Raw genomic sequence first — 15157 nt, 5'->3', positions numbered from 1 at the left:
GCACCCATGGCATATGGAGTTTTCCAGGCTAGGGGTTCAATCAAAATTACAGCTGCTGGCCTACACCACAGCCACAGCAATGCCAGATCCCAGCCGTGTCTGCTGCCTGTACCACAGCTCATGGCAACGCCGGATCCTTAACCTACTGAGTGAGGCCAGGGATGGAACCTACGTCCTAATGGATACTAGTCAGGTTTGTTTCCACTGAGAAACAACAGGAACTTCTAGTTGTAAATTTTTATGATATTTCTAACTTGCAAATAGTTTAGGGAAAAGATGAACACACACTTACATTGATAGATGACACAAATATTTCCAATTTTGAAGGTTGTTTCCATTGGTGTTTATTTATTCATTTATTTATTATTTTTTTAAAAGTCTTAAATATGTTGGAATTTTTCCATAGTGAAAAGGGAGAATAAAGAATGAGATCAGGAGTTCCTGTCGTGGCTCAGTGGTTAACGAACCTGTGTAGTAACCATGAGGTGGCGGGTTTGATCCCTGGCCTCGCTCAGTGGGTTGAGGATCCAGCATTGCTGTGAGCTGTGGTGTAGGTTGAAGATATCACTTGGCTCCAGAGGTGCTGTGGCTGTGGTGTAGGCCGGCTGCTGTAGCTCCGATTGGACCCCTAGCCTGGGAACCCCCATATGCCACGGGTGCGACCCTAAAAAGACAAAAGACAAAAAAAAAAAAAAGAAAAGAAAGAGATCAAAAAGTTTTTTTGTGGCATTCCTGCTGTGGTGCAGCAGGGATGGGCAGTGTCTCTGGAGCACTAAAACGCAGGTTCAGCACCCAGCCCCACACAGTGGGTTAAGGATCCAATGTTGCCACAGCTGTGACTTGTATCTGACCTCTGGTCTGAGAATTCCATATACCTCAGGGCAACCAAAAGAGTTTTTTGCATTTAATTGAATGACAAAATTAATACAGTAGCTGATGCTGGTGACTGGTGTTCTCATGGTCTGTTTATGGGAATCAAATTGCCATAACGTTTATGGAAAAATCCGTGGATATGTATTAGATACATAAAATCCTTACCTAGTATTCCATTTTTCAGTATTTGTCCCTAGAAGATAATCAGTGCATTGCGCAAAGATGGAAGGATGGCTTCTGCAATGTTATTGATTTTTATTCCATTATCATGTGAAATTAGCAAGAATCTAATATCTATCAGTAAAAGATTAGTTAAATATGTTTTAGTGTGATAATACAGCAATACTTCCTAGCCCTTTGAATGACTGATATAAATTCATGTTCGTTGCATTTGTTGATGCAGAGAAAGCTACGTCCTATGTCCTGAATTTAAAAGGCAGATTATAAACAATCCCATTATGTTTTGAGTGTGCGCACATATTTGCTTAGAGACTAGAAAATTCTTTATATAGATGATCACAGAGACTATGGGGTTGGGGAACTTGCATGATTTTTGAAAAAAATATTCCCTCCTTTGTAACTTTGGTTTTTACTTCAATTTTCTGCATGCGAATGTATTGGCGTATCACTTTTTAAAAATCTCTTGTAGGAGGAAATTTGGAACTTTCAAAAATTGACTGATGAGTAATGCTCATGATAATATGTAAGTGAAAAAGGAATCCAGTAGGAAACCAAATCATGTTGACTCTATGATCAACTGAAGTAGTTCTCTGTTTTTTTAGTATTGGGTTGAAATTAGACGAAAAAATAGAAACACAGGGCATGGTGTTTCTGTAGTCTTGCGACCAGCCGACCCCTGCTGTTGTAAATACTGCTAATTTTTAAGTGACTTCCATTAACAACAATAATACTAATTATTATTTGCTTTATAGGGCCACACGTGTGGCATATGGAAGTTCCCAGGTTAAGGGTCAAATCATAGCTACAGCTGTAGGCCTGGACCACAGCCACAGCCACTCCAGATCCGAGACTTATCTGTGACTTACACCACAGCTAATGGCAATGCCAGACCCTTAACCCACTGAACAAGGCCAAGGATTGAACCTGCATCCTCATGGATACTAGTCAGGCTCGTTACCCCTGAGCCACAATGGGAACTCCCCCATTTAAATTTTTGATGGCTTCCAGAATTGGAATCCTTATGTCCATTCATTTGCCTTAAAAATTGCTGGGTCCACTATAGGTACTCTCAATATTTACTGTATAAATGAATGGTTTTTCTGAGAAAAAGCTTCAAGAGCTTTTTTAAAATCATCTTGCTTACACAACCATAAAAGGATAGATTCTCCTACTTTTCCAAGGTCAAGGAATTCTGGGGACACCTGACCTACCTTTCCAGGGGCTGCTACATTCACATCTTTTCTCCCAAGTTGGTCTCTTGTAACCTCTTTAAAGGAATACATAGAGATAGAATCATAAGAACTTTGAGTGTTTTCATAAAAAAGCAAAATTATTGGAGTTCCTGTCATGGCTTAGTAGTTAACAAACCTGACTAGGATCCATGAGGAGGTGGGTTCGCTCCCTGGCTTCACTCAGTGGGTTGAGGATCCAGTGTTGCCGTGAGCTATGGTGTAGGTCGCAGACATGGCTCGGATCCCGAGTTGCTGTGGCTGTGGTGTAGGCTGGCCGCTGCAGCTTCCATTCGACCCCTAGCCTGGGACTTTCATAAGCCGTGGGTGCAGCCTAAAAAGACAAAAGACAAAAAAAAAAAAAAAGGTAAATCATTTTTGAATTAGTTTTTCACAAGAGATCATTAATTCTGACATCCATTTATGTTTCCATTTTTAAGGCATTGCTAGCTCAGTTTGAAAACCTGTAGATTTCAGTTGCATCTTATAATGTGGCTTAAGAGCATCATGTTCTTTTAAGGGAACCGCATTTAGGTTGAGCCATTATCAGACAGTCCTATTTATCAGCGTAATTTTCAGCAAATATTGTGAAACTTAGAACCGATGCAAAATTATGTTTTCAAAGTAAATGTATTGGTATTGCCAGAAACTCTGCAGCCTCAGCTGTGCCGGCTATACGGGTGCAAACTGTCTACATGTGTTCATATATGTGGCCTCGATGGGCAGGCACGCCAGCCAGACTTCTTAAGAATCCTGGCAAGAGTTAATACAACAGAAGAAACTGAGAACCATAACTAGCAGCTGTGTCTTTCCTGATTTGTTTGGGTTTTTTAGTAGCCGGCATATAATTATGTCTTCATCTTTCAAGAACTGTCATTTTGTCAGTTGCCCAGTTTGATTTATGTGATAAAGTTGAGGATTTGGAAACATACAATTCAGTTCTATTTTTATCATGTCAAAGAATTAAATTAATTAAAACAATTGGTATCATTGATTGATGATAAAAACAGGAGAAATTAATGTACTGCCAGGAATGAATTCAGAAGGAGATTCTGATCAAATTAAAGAACTGTGCAGGAGTTGCCTTCGTGGCTTAGTGGAAACAAGCCTGACTAGTATCCACGAGGACATGGGTTCGATCCCTGGCCTCACTCATTGGGTTTAGGATCTGGCATTGCCGGGAGCTGTGGTGTAGGTTGCAGATGCGGCTCGGATCCCAAGTTGCTGAGGCTGTGGTGTAAGCTGGCAGCTGCAGCTCCGATTGAACCCCTAGCCTAGAAACTTCCATATGCCACAGGTGCAGCCAGAAAAGCAAAACAAAAACAAAAGCTATACAAAAGGAGCTGGACCTGCTGACAATGGACCGGGGGATAATTAATACCACCTATAAGCCCATCATTGTATATCCAAAAAGCAGTAAAGTTTAAAGAAGATCTATGAAAATGCACTTTCAACTTAAAGGCAACTTCAGATAAAAAAATAATTGATTAGATTTGGGATTCGAATATGTACTTTCCAAGTAAGGTGTTAAAATGAATATTTTCGTCTTGGGGAAGATTTTGGTTCGTCGAGAAAGGAGAAAGCAAAGGCTATCTTGTTTCAGGTCCTTTTAAGCAGTATTGGTTGGCTGTAGAGCGTGCCCTGAACCTGGTTGGGGGGGGGGGGCAGGGGGGATTGTTCTGCTGTCAAGGAGATTACACAATCCCCAGGGAGGTAAGAACCATATACACTTGCCTTTAAGCCAAAGCCATGTGTTGTGAGTGCCAAAAACAAGGGCCCCAAAACTCAAGAAACCAGAGGGTTTGGGAGAGGTTTCGTGAGAGACCTTAAAGGATGAATTGTTGGAGTTCTTTTTGTGGCTTAGGGCTTAAGGCCCTGACGTTGTCTCTGTGAGGTCTCGGGTTCAATCCCTGGCCTTGCCCAGTGGATTAAGGGTCTGGCATTGCCGAAAGCTGCAGTGTAGGTCGCAGATGTGGCTCAGATCGGGTGTTGCCGGGGCCGTGGTAAAGGCCTCAGCTGCAGCTCTGATTTGACCCCCTAGCCTGGGAACTTCTATATGCCACAGGTGCAGCCATAAAAAAGGAAAAATGGAACAAAGATGGATTGTTACAGCGAAAGATGCAGATGGCATGGGCACAGGCTTAGAGCTGGGAGAATTTCTGTGGATTGTGAACTACCTAGTGTCTCCCTTCCATGTTCACATGGGACCCCAGGTCTGCATCTATTATAGATGTACCAGACTAGATTAGAGTGGTTTCTCTCTCTCTCTCTTCCCTTTTTTTTTTTTTTTTTTTTTTTTTTGCTTTTCAGGGCTGCACCTGCCGCATATGGAGGTTCCCAGGCCAGGGCTCCAATCAGAGCTATAGCTACCTACCTACACCAGACCCACAGCAATGCAGGATCCAAGCCTTGTCTGTGACCTACACCACAGCTCACAGCAACACCGGATCCTTAACCCACTGAGCAAGGCCAGGGATCGAACCCACAACCTCATGGTTCCTAGTGGGATTCATTTCCACTGTGCCACCACGGGACCTCCTAGAATGGTCTCTTTATCACCCTCACTAGACTCTAGTTTCCTAAGGGGAATTACAGTCCTCATTATCTGCAGAATCCATATGTGTATTCACATCCTTCCTAAAATGTATTTGTAACCCCCTCCCAATGAATACTTATAGCACTTTTGCAGTTATTCATGGACACGTGCAGAGCCGTGACAAATTTGAGTTGCCTGATGCATGTGTTTCCAGCTGAGATTGAACAGGGCCACGCTCTGCCTTCTTCTTTTTTAAAAAAATTAAAGTATAGTTGATTTACGATATTTCTTCAATCTGTGTTGTACAGCAAAGTGACCCAATTAAACACAGTTCCCTGTGCTGTACAGGAGGACCGTGTTGCTTATCCATTCCAAATGTAACAATTTGCATCCGCCAGCCCCAAACGCCCCGTCCATCCCACTCCCTCTCTCCTCCCCCTTGGCAACCACAAGTCTGTTCTCCATGTTTGCGATCTGTTTCTGTTTTGTAAATAGGATCATCTGTGCCATGTTTTAGATTCCACTTATAAGCGATCTCATATGGGATTTGTCTTTCTCTTTCTGACTGACTTAGTATGAGAATCTCTAGTTCCATCCATGTTTGCTGCAAATGGCATTATTTTGTTCTTTGTTATGGCTGAATAGCATTCCACTCTATGTATGTACCGCATCTTCTTAATCCATTCATCTGTCAATGGACATTTAGGTTGTTTCCGTGGCATGACTATTGTGAATAGTGCTTTTTTGGCTGCCCTGTGGCACATGGAATTGCCAGGCCAGGGGATCAGATCCGAGCAGGCATTGTGACCTACACCACAGCTGCAGCAGCACTGGATCCTTTTAACGCATTTGGCTGGGCCAGGGATCTAACCTGCGTCCTGGTGCTGTAGAGACTCTGCTGAAACTGTTGCACCACATGGGCAACTCCCACACTCTGCCTTCTTGTTTCTGCTTTCATTTTCATCTTCACAGTCTATGGAGTGCCATGTTTTTCGCATTTTAGAGCCTTGAACTGGTGATCTTGCTGTTTAAAATGGCCCCTAAGCACAGTGCCAAAGTGCAAGAAGGCTGTGATGTGCCTTACAGGGACAACATGTATTAGATTGCCCCGGGGGTTTTGTTGCTGAAACTCAGCCTCAGTCCCCAGGTGCCAAGTAGAAACTTGGAGACAGAGTTTGGGGAGAAGGAGAAAAAGATAGCTTTTATTGCTTTGCCAGGCAAAGGAAGCCACAGCAGGCTAATGCCTAAAAGACTGTGCCCTCCATTGGGAAGCATTGTGGGGAGTTTTACAGCAAAAAGGAGAAAAACAGGTTTTCGGATAGGAATCAGGATTGGGACAAACATGCATTCTTCTTTCTTCGGGGGAATCTTAGTCATCAAAGCTGGAGTCAGGAGATCTCTACATGATCATGATGGTGGTCTTTTGGGTTATTGCCTAGAAATAACAGCACTTGCAAAAAGGACATATTGATCAGAGATTGGAACATACTAGGAAAGTTCCTGAAAAAAAACATCATGTGCTAATAATCTAACCTGCAGGCAATTGTGCTCAGGGTGCCTAATCTTTAGCTCACAGGGTGCAATTAAGCCAAGGAGGTCAAGGAAGGACTCTATGAACTGTTCAATTTTATTTTATTTTATTTTTATTTATTTTTTTAATTGTTGTTTCCCCAATACATTTGTTTTTCTACTGTACAGCATGGTGATCCTGTTACACATACATGGTACACATTCTATTTTCGCACATTATCAGGCTCCATCATAAGTGACTAGACATAGTTCCCAGTGCTACACAGCAGGCTCTCATTGCTAATCCATTCCAAAGGCAATAGTTTACATCTAGTAATCCCAAGCCCCCAATCCACCCCACTCCCTCCTGCTCCCCCTTGGCAACCACAAGTCTATTCTCCAAGTCCATGATATTCTTTGCTGTGGAAAGGTTCGTTTGTGCCATATATTAGATTCCAGATATAAGTGATATCATATGGAATTTGTCTTTCTCTTTCTGACTGACTTCACTCAGTGTGAGAGTCTCTAGTTCCATCCATGTTGCTGCAAATGGCATTATTTCGTTCTTCTTTATTGCTGAGTGGTATAAAACTGTTCAATTTTAAAGCATTCATTTCTAAAAGAAGCATAAGGAATATAAACTTTTCTCTTAGGTGTATAAGATGCCTATGTCATTATGTGTGTCTCTTGAGAGGGAACCAGGATCCTATCCCAAGGCTATACTGTTGCTTCGTGGCTGTTGCTCCCTGGTCTCTGCATTCCCCTCCCCTCCCTGATCAGCAACTGTCTGGACCTGCCCCTCAAAACTCAGGGAAGACCATGGAGGCCGAATGAGACCCATTTCCTCAAAACAAGGAATGGGGGACACAGAGAGGCTTTTGTGCCCAGGAGCCCCACAGGGCCCTGCTCGGTTACAGGTTCAGCGTTAATGAATCAACAAGATATATTAAGTAAGGTCTTTAAATAGAAACACAGGTAAGACTACATATTGATCAATTAACAGAAATATTCTGACCCAAGGCTCTTGGAAACAAAATTTTACATTCCTCCAGGAGCAATGAGTCAATATTTACAAATTCACTGTTTGCAATGACTTCATACCTGTATAAAATACTTCATAATGACCCCAAGGAACAAGAATTGTCTGTATCTGTTACTTCTGTATGCTCAACACTTTGTGTTTCATAGACGGCAAGCGAGTTTTATGAGCAAATGCCTGAACATAGGGTATTGGGAGGCGTAAACCAGCTTATTGGAAACGTTAAACACTGAATTTGGGAACTGGGCTTTTAATACGACGCCAGCAGTGGGAAGCCACTGAAGGCGTTTCCTCCTGGGAGTGACCTTTCAGTTGTGAACTGTTCACCAGGCATTGAGTGAGTGTTCGAGGTGGCGTGATAAACAGAGTGAATATCCCCTGGGCCCTGCTCGCAAGGAGATACAGCAGAAGCTCGAAAAAACCCTTCCGTAAGATTAATTTCACAGGGATTTATAGGATGGGTTGGAACTGAGAGAATCTAAAGGTGCAAAACCAAGTTAGACAACTAGTGTAGCAATACTAGAAGGAGGTAGTAGATGACCAGGCTTCAGGTGCAGGCAGGGGGGAAGATCCTTGGGTGCTTGAGAAGCAAAACCCATGGTGTATGACTCGTACAGAGGGTGAAGGAGATGCAGGGACCAAATGAAACTCTGCAGTTTGCTACCCCCGACTGTCAGTTGCTGTCTTTGCAATTTTTCAAAAATGTTTCCAGAGTTCCTGTCATAGCTCAGTGCAAATGAATCTGACTAGCATCCATGAGAATGGAGGTTTGATCCCTGGCCTCCCTCAGTGGGTTAAGGATCTGGCGTTGCTGTGGCTGTGGTGTAGGCCAGTGGCTACAGCTCTGAGTTGACCCTTCGCCTGGGAATTCCCATATGCCACGAGTGTGGCCCTAAAAAGACAAAAGACCAAAAAAAAAAAAAAATATGTTGCCTTCATCGAAGGGTGACACTCTGTACTGTGCTGTGTCTTTTCCTTTAAGACATCTGTAATGGGGTCACAAGCCTCATCTGTTGTAACTAAGCAGCTGATGAATTGCTTAGAGTTTGGGGTGAGGGGCAAGGGCAATACATCTAGTTTTACAATAAAGGGTGAATTTTTATTGTTAACTGTGAAATTTTGCTGGGGGGGGGGAGGTGGTGTCCAGGATTGAATTATCCTCCGCCCCTTTTTTAACTGAAAACGTGTGCTACCCAAATGGCTTCCACTCTAATGACAAGTTATGTCCAGGGTTGTAGAGCTAAATATTACTGATGCAAATATTACTGCTATATTTGTGAGTAGGACAGACTGTCACTCACTATTGTTTCTCGAGAAATTTGCATGTGAAAAATACATAGAGAATCATTCATTATGTTTTCAGTGGCAAATATAAAGCAGTGAGCTTTTTTAAATGTGTCAAGTATTCATTGTGAAGTAGTCAGTGTCTTTCTTGATAGCGTCTATAAATCGAGAAATAAAACTTTGTATCATGTCAGCAGGATGTTGATAGAAGCTTTAGGTCTGGAAAGCCATTAAGTTAAACTTTGGGTTAAAATACTTTCTCAATGTACTTTTTTTCTTATGAAAGATCTTTTAAAGAAACAGTTTGTCCCTTACTCTAAGCTATTTGCATTACCGATTGATTCATAAAGTTATATAAAACTTATATCTAATTTGGAACCTTTGAAATAATATATTTTTCTGGCCAATTCACCTCAGATAATCAAGAAATGTAGTTTTTATGTCAGTTTTCAGGAAAAAAAAAAAAACTGAATGGCCATCTAAGCCAGCAATATTTCTCCTATCTGTGGCTAAATACTACGTGTGTTTCACTCCCCTTGAGGTTAAAAATCAAATGAATTTTGATGTTCTTTATCTTTTTTCATCTGCTCTGAGTTTAACATCACTTTCTGAACAAAGCCATGTTTGTAAAGGATATTAAGTTTTGTTTGGCCTTTTTCTCAACTGCAAGTACTCGATGGACCTTAATGCGAGGTTATACGCCCTGGCCTGATTGATATATAAACAGAAGACAGATGGTGTAGAGATGACTCTGATGATAATTCATTTTTCAGCTAGTCAAGAAGATATTTTGATTACAGTGTGTTTAAGTAATTATAACACAGTCTGCAATGTTAGTCTTGCTCCGAAGGGAGCACATGGAAAACAAGTTACGTGTTATTCGTGCCTGACAAAGGATGCACTGTGGTGCAATGATTTTAATTCCTAAGGCTAGATTAGGGCTGGAGGAGTTCAAAATATGTCATACCGTACGGTAAGTCAATTTAACACAGACCAAATAAAAAAGGTAACTGCACCGTTTTGAGGCATAAATATTTGTTTTGGAAAGTATTTAGATGTCACTATATGAAAGAAACCAGTATTCTTACATTTAGTAACAGCCTGTGTACAGCTAATTTAAAAAATTACATGGCTTGATTTTAAGTTTACGTGCATCGTAATGGTCACGGAGCTTGCTTTCCATGTCAGGGGTTGAAAACTGACCTCAGAGAGCTGGCAATTCTGCAACATGTTGTGTCCCTGCTGTTGTTACAGCTTTGAAAAAGCACCTAAGCAGAATGTCCAAAGGAGAAAAAAATGATTAGAATTGTGTGAATAGATGGGCCATTTACATTTTGATTTTCACATGCTAATTACAGTTTATCCTTGTGGTGTTTGGTTTCACGATAGGATAATTGATCGCTTAGACGGAGTGCGTTTGTTGTGGTCCCTCCTAAAAAACCCACATGCTGATGTGAAGGCCAGTGCAGCCTGGGCTCTCTGTCCCTGCATCCAGAATGCAAAGGTAAGAACAGATTGCAAATCAATCCATTCTAGAATCTCTAAGGCCATACTGAATAATGTCGTCCCCTGGTCATTAACTGCTTTTCACTTCTTTTTGGTAAGAATTATCTGGGAGAAAAGAGTGCTGAATGTTTGTACTAAACTAATTTTTTGAGCAATACCATTCTCTGTCTTTTTTTTTTTTTTTTTTAAGGCCTCATGTGTGGCATATGAAAGTTCCCAGGCCAGAGTTCAAATTGGAGCTGCAGCTGCTGGCCTACACCACTGCCACAGCAATGCTAGATCTGAGCCACATCTCTGACCTACACCACAGCTCATGGCAACACCAGATACTTAACCCACTGAGAGAGGCTAGGGATTGAACCCACATCCTCATGGATACTATTTGGGTTCGTTACCTCTGTGCCACAACTGGAACTCCTTTTTCTGTCAATTTTTAAATGTAAGGTGAAGCTAGGCTAAGATGGCTGTGCTTACTAAGTTGTGCCTGGCTGGTGCAGTTGAACCAAGCACCCCAAGTAAATTAGGGTGAAGGAAGGTTGACTGTCTTATCTCTTGGGTAAAGAGAAAATTGTTGTATTATTGCTACTTTCAGAAGCCCAAGATGATATCTATCTTATTTATAGCCTAAAGTGCTACAAGGAACGATCACTAATTTTTTTGTTACCTTGGAAATGTCACATAATTTCATGTGTCCCACTTTTTTTTTCTCTGTCAATAATGACTGAATATAAAACCTATATATAAAATTTTTGCATGAAAAAAAGACTGAACTGGAAGTTTCTGAAGTCTTTTAGCTCTTCATTGGTAAATTTTATTATTTTCTTTGAAGATCTCTTTTCTGTTATCTTCATTTAAATTTTTTTTGATGAGTTCAGAGATTTCTCTTTAAGATCCTTGTTGCTAGAGATATTTCTCCCTGGTGAGTATTTTTATTCAAAGCATTTAATTCCTATAAGTTTAACACACCTCTGGATAGCTTACTAAATATTTGTGATTGGAAGTAATATTTTATAAAATGCGAATTGTTCTTTTTTATGGCTGAGTAGTATTCTATTGTGTATATGTACCATGTCTTCATAATCCATTCATCTTTTGATGGACATTTAGGTTGTTTCCAGGTCTTGGCTATTGTGAATAGTGCTGCTATGAACATAAGCCTGCATGTGTCTTTTTGAATTGTAGTTTTGTCTGGATATATACCCAGAAGTGGGATTGCTGGATAACATGGTAGTTCTATATTCAGTTTTCTGAGGAACATCCATACTGTTTTACATAATGGGTGTGCCAATTTACATTCCTACCAACAGTGTAGGAGGAGTCCCTTTTCTCCACACCCTCTCCAGCATTTGTTATTTGTAGACTTATTAATTATAGCCATTCTAACTGGTGTGAGTTGGTACCTCACCGTAGTTTTGATTTGCATTTCTCTAATAATTAGTGATGTTGAGTGCTTTTTCATGTGCCTGCTGGCCAGCCATAAGTCTTCTTTGGAGAAATGTCTATTTAGGTCTTCAGCCCACATTCTATCAGTTGTCTTTTGATTTTTCTTATGGTTTCCCCATTTGCAACAACATGGATGCAACTAGAGATTCTCATACAAAGGGAAATAAGTCAGAAAGAGAAAGACAAATACCCTATGATATCACTTATACGTGGAATCTAAAATGTGGCACAAATGAACCTATCTACAAAACAGAAACAGACTCATAGACATGGAGAATAGCCTTGTGGTTGCTAGGGGGGAGTGGGGGAGTGGGATGGACTGGGAGTTTAGGGTTAATAGATGCAAAGTATTACATTTAGAATAAATAAGCAATGAGGTCCAATTGTATACCATAGGGAACCATATCCAATCTCTTGTGGTAGAACATGATGGAAGATAATATGAGAAAACAGAATGTATATATAATGTATGACTGGGTCACTCTGCTATATAGCAGAAATCGATACAACATTGTAAATCACCTATTGTTTAATAAAAAAATTTTTAAGTGAATTGTGATATATACTAACAGTAGAGGAGATATTATAAACTGATGGAACCATTTTTTTATAACAACAAAAAAGGGAAAAATAAAAACACCTCAAATGTCAAAGTTATCAGGGTTAAGGATTCAACATTGTCATTGCAGTGGTTCAGGTCACTGCTGAGGGGTGGGTTCAATCCTGGGCCTGGGAACTTCTGCATGCCATGGGTGCAGCCAAAAATAAACAAACAAACAAACAAACAAAATCCTTCAAATGTCACCCTACAAGAAAATGGACAGTAAGATGATAGTAAAATTGTAATGCAAAATTGCAATGTGGCAGCAAAAAATTGAATGTATTTCAGCTGTGTGCTTTTCAATATTGATTCATCTCATAAACATACTGAGCAAAATAAAAACAAGTTTCAGAAGCAGATATACAATATAATTCCTATTATATAAGGTACAAAATTTTTAAAATGCAAAGTGTAAAGAATATTATTTAGGTAACAAGAAACAAGCTATTGGCGAAAGAATTGCTACATGTCCTTGAAGAATATCCCCATTAGTTACTTGAACTAATCAGCCCAGTCCCTCATTCATAAATATGAGCAACTGAGGGTCACCAAGTATTTAGGGAAGGCTAATGGTATTAGAGACAAGCTAAGATTAATAAGCAGAACCAACTTTAGGGGAAACAGGTAAAGAACAGAAGATCACATTAAATTTTTAAAATTAATATCCTCAGAATGACCCGGCCAGAACGTCTCAGCCCAAAAAGCCTAAAAAAGAAACATTTGTAGATTAACAAAGGGCTTTTGGAGGAGTTCCAGTTGAGGCTCTGTGGATTAAGAACCCAACAGAGTGTCCATAAGGATGCAGGCTCGATCCCTGGCCTTGCTCAGTGGGTTAAGGACTGTTGTTGCTACAGGCTACTTACTGTGTAGGTTGCAGAGGCAGCTCAGATCCAGTGTTGCTGTGGCTGTGGCGTAGGTTGGAAGCTGCAGCTACAATTCAAACTCTAGCCGGGGAAACTTCCATATGCTGCAGGTGCAGCCCTAAAAAGAAAAGAAAGGGCTTTTGGAAATAAATATATTTGGCAAAACAATAAATTTACTAAAAGCGACAAATTCTGGGTTATGTGTGGTCCTGGGATATGACTGAGTAATAACCTGGAAGAGGAAGTCTGGTAAATAACTAAAAATGTAAAGTAAAAAGAAAGTAGGACTTGCAAACACACAGAAAGAAAGAGGGCAGTTGAAAGCGGGGAGGGTTCTATAAGCTGAAGAGGTGAAGAAGGATTTCAGTCTCTGGATTGAAAAGATCTACTTTGTGCCAAACAGGAAAAACAAATGTATCAATTCCTACCCAACAAATTCAAATTCGAGGTTTCCAGAAATTAAAGGAAAGGGAAAAGTTATATAAGAGCAAGAATCACACCAGTATTAGACTTAACATCATTCACAATAAATTCTAAAAGAAAACAGGACAAAGCCTTTACTGTCTTTTGAGGAATCTACTTTTGGGGGTTCCTGTTGTGGTGCAGTAGAAACAAATCTGACTTGTATCCATGAGGATGCAGGTTCCATCCCTGGCCTCGCTCAGTGGGTTAAGGACCTGGCATTGCTGTGAGCTGTGGTGTAGGTTGCAGATGCAGCTTGGATCCTGTGTTGCTGTGGCTGTGATGTAGACTGGTAGCTATAGCTCTGATTCAACCCCTAGCCTGGGGACTTCCATATGCTGTGAGTGTGACCCTAAAAAGCAAAAAGAAAAAGAAAAAAAAAAAGAAAGAAAATGCTTTTTACCTAGAGTTCTATATCCTGCAAAACTAGCATTTAAGTGAGTATAGAGTAAGGACAGAATAAAGACATTGTTCTTTTAGAAATTTTGGGACTCAGGAAGCTTATCCCGCATGAGTCTTTTCTGAAAAAATTACTTTAGAATGTTTTCCAGCAAAACAAAAGATTCTGAGAAAGATAATAACATGAGTTCTAGAAATAGTGATGAACAAATAAATCATTAGGTTTTATAGCTAAATATAAATTTGTGTTGATAATAGAGCTTTCAAATCTTAGCAAGTTACTAAAAAAGAATTTCTCTAAAGTAATGGCATATCCTACTGCATAGCACAGAGAACTATATCCGGTCTTTTGGGATAGAACATGATGGAAGGTAATATGAGAAAAAGTGTGTGTGTGTGTGTGTGTGTGTTTGTGTGTGTGTATGTGTAGTATGACTGGATCACTTTGCTATACAGCAGAAATTCACAAAACACTGTAAATCAACTATACTTTAATTAAAAAATGTAGAAATCAAAGCCAAAATAAGTAATGGCATAAAATAAAATAAAAGCAGATGTTATTATCACAGTAACAAATCTGAATCTAAACTACCAGATGATTCAGAGAGAGCATTAGGTACGAAAGGTGACTAGGTCAAAATATACTCAAAGTCTTGACTTTTCCTGGAGAAAGATGTTAAAGATACTGGTTAAGTCTCAGTTATCACTGAAACTGTGAATTTAAATCTAGAATCGAACATTATCGTGGATGAGATACCATTTTGTACAGTTAACATCTCTACTTAGTGTGGTTATTATGTTTCAATTGCTTCCTTTATTCTTATGGACTTCAACTCCAAATCTGCTTCTTTATCTGGATTTAAGATATATTCCAGTATGTCATATCATTATTCTTGCCCAGGATTTCGGTCTGGAATATCCTTTCTTTTTGGCTAGCATCCTACACTGAACCACACCCAGGCTTTAGCAACAACACATCCTGTCTGTTTCAGCCTCAGGACCTAGTCTAGATCCTCCATAAAAAGCTCTATTGGCACCACTTCTGAATGCCCCCCACTGCCTCCACTTCTAGCACTTAGTGCCTTTTTTTAATATTTTAGAAATGTTTTCATTATAGTTGATTTACAATGTTCTGTCCATGTCTGCTGTAAATCAAGGTGACCCAGTTAAACATATCTATACATTCTTTTTCTCACATTATTCTCCATCATGTTCCATCACAAGTGATTAGAT

General features: G+C 40.1%; 1 protein-coding gene across 23 annotated transcripts in view; it reads left to right on the top strand.

Moving 5' to 3' along the window:
* Positions 1-15157, top strand: part of ODAD2 (outer dynein arm docking complex subunit 2) — a 186558-nt gene that overhangs the window by 84505 nt on the left and 86896 nt on the right. For all 23 annotated transcript variants that reach the window (XM_084979979.1, XM_021064724.2, XM_021064723.2 and 20 more), the window contains one exon: positions 10040-10154. In XM_084979979.1, the coding sequence (XP_084836105.1) occupies positions 10040-10154 (115 nt within the window). The remainder of the gene's footprint in view (positions 1-10039; positions 10155-15157) is intronic.

Source organism: Sus scrofa, chromosome 10 (assembly GCF_054392235.1).
Source record: "Sus scrofa isolate SSC_HxYL_T2T_F1_AM1 chromosome 10, Sscrofa_HxYL_maternal_Yorkshire_Landrace_v2.0, whole genome shotgun sequence".
NCBI lineage: Eukaryota > Metazoa > Chordata > Mammalia > Artiodactyla > Suidae > Sus > Sus scrofa.
The sequence above is the reverse complement of the archived record's forward strand: the minus strand, read 5'-3'. Positions and strand labels throughout refer to the sequence as shown.